Source organism: Rutidosis leptorrhynchoides, chromosome 4 (genome assembly GCF_046630445.1).
Source record: "Rutidosis leptorrhynchoides isolate AG116_Rl617_1_P2 chromosome 4, CSIRO_AGI_Rlap_v1, whole genome shotgun sequence".
Lineage (NCBI taxonomy): Eukaryota > Viridiplantae > Streptophyta > Magnoliopsida > Asterales > Asteraceae > Rutidosis > Rutidosis leptorrhynchoides.
The window spans coordinates 601,783,562-601,790,929 of record NC_092336.1 but is presented as its reverse complement, the minus strand read 5'-3'; the positions used below and the strand labels follow the sequence as shown (position 1 = coordinate 601,790,929).

Here is a 7,368-nt window from a genome sequence, read left to right as displayed (position 1 = left end):
TGATTTATTTCTGAAGTTGTCAGGTGAGTTTCATTTGCTCCCTTTTTAATTGCTTTTGCAATCTATATTTTTGGGCTGAGAATACATGCACTTTATTTTAAAAACAATGGACACAAGTACATACTAAATTCTATACTGAGTTTGAACTGAAAATTCCTTAGCTTTAGTAACTAGTAACTGCCGGTTATAAGAACTGGTGGGCGCGAGTAGTAGTATATAGATCCATAGGGCTTGACATCCCCGTCTGTTCCAGGTATAGAAACCCTAGCCTGAACTATAAAACAGACGTATGCTATTTGAGTTTAATACACGTTGGTTTGCGTGTATTGTACATGTTGATTGCATGTATGTTAAAACAGGGGTACTTATTAGATATACGTTAAAATTTAGTTACCAGGGTGCTCAATCTTGTAGAATATTTTGATAAACGTTTCTGGATGAAACAACTGAAATCTTGTGATCCACCTTTATATACAGATTATGCGCAATATTAAATCTATGAACTCACCAACCTTTGTGTTGACACTTTTTAGCATGTTTATTCTCAGGTCTCTAGAAGTCTTCCGCTGTTTGCTTATACGTTATACAAGCTATGTGCATGGAGTCATACATGCTTTATTAGAGAAAACTTTGCATTCACAAAATCATCACCATGTATCTTATTGTGACTGTATTGTCAACGGATGTATTATTGTAAACTATTATTTACGGTGATTGTCTATATGTAGAAATCATTAGATGTCGAAAGCCTTGGATTTAGATATTCATTTATGGTGTGTCTTTTCAAAAGAATGCAATGTTTACAAAACGTATCATATAGAGGTCAATACCTAACAATGAAACCGGTGAATAACGTACTGCGTCAATAGCGATTTTGGCGGGTCGTTCCAATTTAGAAGTCAAGAATGACATCTCGCGTAATATAACTCAAACGGTATATACATAACCATAATAGATGACATAGAAATGTCGAGAATTTCAGAAGTCAAGAATGACATCTCTCGGTTTAACTATCCGAGGTGTTCTTATAAGGATAAGTTCGCATGAGTTGGAGAATACGTTTAAATCGGAATGGGAGTTCCTCCCGGATTCAAAATATAATAGAGATGTATGTATGATAACAATATACATACCAATACGATACAAATAATCACATAGAATAATATATTATAGGCCGGGCTGTAGACTAGACTCACTAATGCACCCTATTGACTCGGGTAACGACATTAATGCAGCTTAATTCCCTACAACCAAAGCTCTGATACCAACTTTAACGACCCGTCAAGGTACACTTGACGACCATCGTTATCTTGGTCCCACAGCTTGATCATAACTCTATATAAATTTGATAAATAATCTTGCATTCTTTATTTAAAAATGATTTCCCATAATGGAAACCTACCAATATATGTAAGTTTAGAAAAATTATACATTATTACTTAACCCAAAAGTTAACCAAAACAAAGTCAACTACATCCACTATTAAATGTATCAAAATAGAATGCATGTTAATGTTTAACAAAAGCTACAATCATAAATATGCAGACTCCCTAAGCACAGCGGAAGCAATCAATCACGAACCTGAGAATAAAACATGCGAGTAACTGTCAACAAAAATGTTGAGTGAATTATATATTTAATATTTCAAACAATATTTAATGTAAACCATAAAAATTTATGTTTGAAAACATAAAAACTCCTTTTTGGACCACAAAATTATATGCTAGAAAACATATAAAAACATTATTCCATTTTCCGTGAGCCACCTGGTAACCACTTAACCATTTATTTACCCTTTCCAAACACAATAAATAATATACACCGAACAAGTGTATCTTCAACTAAATACGAAGTACTAAACATTCTGATTATAAATTGCTAGCGCGACTAGCTCGAAATGGGGTTGTCAAACCCGATAGATCTATCCGTAGGATTCGCGTTCACTAGTAGAAACCAGTGATTACAGTTACCAGACTAGGAAATATTTTAGTTCAACTCACAATGAATAATTTAAACCAACCTCCACTTGAGTCCAAAATATAAAATAAATTGCATGTATTCTCATCCCAAAAGATTTAAATAGAAAAAGGGGACTATAACTCACCTTAATAGCAAACGAAGTAACCACACAAATAAGCGAACAACAAATGAAGTAAAGTGATCAGGAATGATCACAACACCGATCTATAAATAAAGCAGGTCTATATAAATAACTAACTTAGGTCAAGTCTTAGTATGATAGCTATTGTACATGTTGCAAGTAGATATAGAACAATACTCAACATGCATCGGTTTGATCGGAACAGCGTACGGACACACACTTTCTATTTTTAGAAAGTTTCTATTTTTAGCAGGTTTCCATTTTTGGAAAGTTTCTATTTTAGGAAAGTTTCTGTTTTAGGAAAGTTTCTATTTTTGGAAAGTTTCCAAATTTAGAAAGTTTCCATATTTAGAAAGCTTCTATTTTTAGAAAGTTTTTAAGTTAGGAAAGTTTCCTTAATTAGAAAGTCAACAAAAGTCAACTAAAAGTCAAAGTAAACCGAAAGTCAACTCAAAAGTCAACCTTGGTCAAACATAGTCAATAATAATTTTAAAAGTGTAAGTTGTAATAATAATATAAGTTATAATGTTAACTAAAGTTAAATATGTATAATTATGTCATAACATAAGTTTAATTAAATTAAAATGAATTATTAAAGTTAACATAAGTTTAAATGATATAATTAATATAACATAAGTATTTAATTAATTAATTAAATATTAGTCATAATATAAGTATTATTAATTAATAATAAATTTTAAATCAATTCATAAGTATTATTAATTAATAATGAATTATTAATCATATCATAAGTTTCTAATTATAATTATTAAATCATAAGTATTTAATAATTAAATTATAATTAAATAATAACTAAGTCTTATAATAATTAAATAATTAATTAATCCTTATTATAATTCTTTTTATAATAATCTCATAATATAAGTTTAATACTTATCATAAGTATTTTTCATTAATAATAAAGGTATTATTAATCATAAGTTTAATTAAAATGTTAATTAAATCATAAGTAATAATTAAATAATATAATAAATATATATCATAAGTCTTAAATTATAATAATTACTTTTTATATCATAAGTAATTTAATAATAATGAAAATCATTATTTATATCATAAGTTTTAATAATTAACCATAAGTTTTAATTAAAAGTTCATCAGGTCATAACTTGAGCCCCGGGTGTCGGTTTTCGGCGAGCCTTATATATATCTCCGCCTAATCAAACCACCCGAAACATTGGTGCACTCAATAACACTCCAAGAATAGTAACCAAGTCGTGATGATCAGCCATTAAACAACTTGGAACTTTAATCCGATTCAAAACACGTTTTAGTCATAACGGGTGATCCGTGGCTCGGATTTAGATGACCCGAACATGAAAGTTCATCCCATCATCAATCCTAACACACTAGTACACCCTAAAGACTCCCCAAGTGGTCACAAAGTCGGACCAAACCTGGTACAATTTGTTTTCACATTTTAATTCCAACAAAATACCATTTTAATCATAACTATAACTATACACTATGTAATAAATGAGAGGAACTCATCTATATACTATATTTCATACAAAATCACAGTTAAGTTCACTGATTTTAACCAACAAGCTGCTGTCCCAATTTAATTAAACCGAAAACATGAATTAACGAGCATTTCTACGCATACTAACAACAATACAATAACATACAATCATCATACTATCAATATAACATCAAAATACAGTAAAATAAATGAGAAATCAAAGAGCTAGGGTTAGGGTTTATACCCTAATCGAGAAGTGAAAGGTATAGACGCGTAGAGAACGGTGCGGTGAATCCGAAAATGATGAAAGCCCTTTGATTTGCTTGCTTGATTGTTAAAGATGATGATAAATGTGGTGGTGGTAGGCGATGGCTCAAAAGGGAGGAGAGGGAGGAGGAAAAACTTGAGAGAAAATATTAGGTTTGGTGGAAAATGCTAATGAGAGTGTAATTCCAAAAATGAGGAAAAAATGAGGCTATACACCCCTCCCTTAGTGTATTTCAGCCAAAAACTGAATGGGGTGGGCCCCACATGGCCCACAATGATAAATGTGTAATTGCTTTTAGCCCGAACGCCCGATCGAAGCCCGAAACGCTACTACGCGATTGATTTTTCGGAGAGATAACAAATACGCGATGAATAAAATATATAAACACTATATATAATCATATGTCATTAAAATATCATATTTACAATAATTAGGACTTAAAAATCCCAAAAGCTTGACCGTTGGTTTGAAAACAAAAGATTCACCGAATAGAAATCTGCGACACGTAGAAACGTATAACTTAAAATATGAATACAAATATTCACATAGCACATAATAATTAATATATTATTACAAAAATAATAATATAGGTCATAGAAATGACGTGGCACGAATAACATTTAACGGTCGTTAAATAATTAATGGTAAAAGATAACAGAAAAAGTAAGGTCGTTATAACTGTGGTGCAGCGACACAGCAATTTTGCCAAGTTAATTATCTATGTATTGATCTTTTGCTAGAGATAGTATAGGCTTATGAACTCATGTCGTCTTACATATGATTAAGCACATATTATCATTGGATTCTCAACCAACACTGCTGATTCTAATAAGGAGGGTGTGGGTGTCGAACATGATACATTGCACGCTAGGTTATGGCCGATTGACCTAAATGTTGTTCCTTTTGATTCGTGCTTGATTGATGGGATAATGCTTGTCACGATACAAATCCTCACGAGACATCTAGAAAGAAAGGACATCCAGTGATGGTGAAAATTAGGAATAAACCTAAAAGCTGTAAAAAATGATGGTGTTCGATCTCAGTTGAGGAATGGTAAGGCATCTTCTCGGATCTTAACTCACAATGCTGCTGCCATGAAGGATCAAGCTGTCAAAAAAATTCGAAGTTGTCTCGTCCTGATGGAGAAAAAGTCAGACAGAAATCTGTGAGCAACAGCAGGAAAGTATCGAATACTAATTCCCCCTCTTCATCGTTTTCTATAGGTAATGAGGGAGTGAAGGAGTTTGGGCAGCAAATTGGGTTGAAGTGGGTGGAGAAATCCAACCACTAACCCACTTGTACCTGTTTGTTTGTTTCTTTTATGTATTTTTTCCATGAAATTCATGTCTTTAAACATAAGAGGTTTTGGGGTGGGGAAGGAAAGCAAAATTGGTTGGGTTAAAGGGCTGTGTCGGGGTGAAAAACCTAACATCGTGATGCTTCAAGAAACGAAATTACACACTGTCGATTTAAATTGGGTTCGTGGATTATGGGGTAATAATAATTGTAATTTTGTTCAAAAAGAGATGGTCGGGAAGTCAGGGGGTCAATTAATCATATGGGATGTAGATTGTTTCGATGTCACTAATTCGTTTATTCATGACTATTGTATTGGGATTCGAGGTAAATGGAAGAACGCGGATAAGGAATTCAACATATTGAATGTTTACGGGCCGCACGATGACCTCAACAAGCAAAAATTATGGGATTTTCTCCATAATTTAGTTTCTAACAATAGTAATCAGGCGTGGATGATTGGAGGTGATTTCAATGAGGTTCGCAACGTTAATGAAAGATTCAATTGCAACTTTATTGAATCTAGGGCGAAGAAGTTCAACGATTTCATCGAAAACTCCAAGTTACTCGACATTCCATTGGGGGGGTCATATTTTCACACGGGTCAGCGATGATGGTCTCAAATTTAGTAAGCTTGATCGATTTCTTGTAAATGAGTTGTTCCATAATTTGTGGTTGTGTTTATCGGTAGTCGCACTAGAACGGGGGAAGTCAGATCATTGCCTAATCATTTTAAAAGATGATGTTAGGAACTTTGGACCGAAACCGATTAAGGTGTTTGATGATTGGCTAAATATTGAAGGTGTTAAGGAGTGTATGAAAGAAGTTTGGGCCGAAGATGTTGGTGGTGGTTCTCGTTTAGATTGTGGCTTAAGGAATAAGCTTAAAAAAAACCAAAGTAGCTTTAAAGACAAAAAGTTCACAAAAATTTGGCAATTTAGATGGTGAGATTGAGTTATTTAAATCTCGATGGCCAATACGTATGAACTTTGGACTGAATTGGGTCAATTAAATGATGATGATAGAGTTGAGTGGTTGAATGTTAGGAAGGAATGGTTTCAAAGGGAGAAAATCAAAAGTAACATGTTGAAACAAAAGGCGAGAGTACGATGGGTTCTCGAGGGTGATGAGAATACCAAGTATTTTCACTCGGTAATAAAAGGAGGTTACAACAAGTGCAATATTAGGGGCTTAAATATTAATGGCGTGTGGTGTGAGGATCCTCTTGACATTAAAGAGGCGGCTTTCAATCATTTTAAAAACATCTTTAGTGAAGAATCGGGAGCCATATTTAGCCTTGATGATTTAAATTACCCGACTTTATCAAAATGAGGAGGCTTACGGGTTAGAGTCGGCCATTGAGGAATCAGAGATTGTAGAGGCAATTAATGATTGCGGTAGTGGGAAAGCTCCGGGTCCGGATGGTTTCAACATAAGATTCTTTAAGAAGTTCTGGGATGTTATTAAAGGGGATGTGATTAATGCAATCTCATGGTTTTGGGAAAAAAGAGAGTTTTCGAAAGGTTGTAATGCCTCGTTTGTTACTTTAATTCCTAAGAAGAATGATCCCATCACGCTTGACGACTATAGGCCTAAAAGTCTAATTGGTAGTTTTTACAAAACTGTTGCCAAAATCCTTTCCAATCGGTTACGGAAGGTAATTCCTAGACTTGTTGGTTCGAAACAAAGTACGTTCTCAAGGGAGAGGTATATTCTTGATGGCGTGTTTGTGGCAAACGAAACTATTGAATTCTTGAAATCAAATAGAAAACAAGGGCTTATTTTTAAGGTTGATTTCGAAAAGGCGTGTTGTGTCAAAAGTGTGTTCAGTAGTACTTAACTTATCTTTCAACTTTTAAATTTATAGAACCTTTATTAATACACTTTAACACCCTAACGAGCAACAAAACCCGATCAGATGTAGTATTTTAGGTTATCGTCCCAAGAGAGCGTAGATACGAATAAGAGTTGTTTTATAAAATAGTTTAATTCTTATTAAAGATAGATTTTTATATCTTTTATGGGATAGATTCTTATCATTTTAGGAAAGAGATGCTTTAAAGATAAACAAAATAATAAAACAAAACAAGAAATTGAATATTCAAAATAAACAATTATAAATGAAAGCAGTTACATGAACGAATAACTCATACGGGAATTATATTAGACAAGTTTCATAACTTATATTAACACAAAGCAGGATAATAATCATACACCAAC

General features: G+C 33.1%; 1 protein-coding gene across 1 annotated transcript; it reads left to right on the top strand.

Moving 5' to 3' along the window:
* The first annotated feature begins 5,195 nt into the window (after positions 1 to 5,195).
* LOC139842957 (uncharacterized) lies at positions 5,196 to 6,988 on the top strand. Its single transcript, XM_071833052.1, has 4 exons — positions 5,196 to 5,751; positions 5,840 to 6,092; positions 6,195 to 6,300; positions 6,485 to 6,988. The coding sequence occupies exons 1-4, from the start codon at positions 5,196 to 5,198 to the stop codon at positions 6,986 to 6,988; spliced, it is 1,419 nt and encodes a 472-aa protein (XP_071689153.1).
* The last annotated feature ends 380 nt before the right edge of the window (positions 6,989 to 7,368 follow it).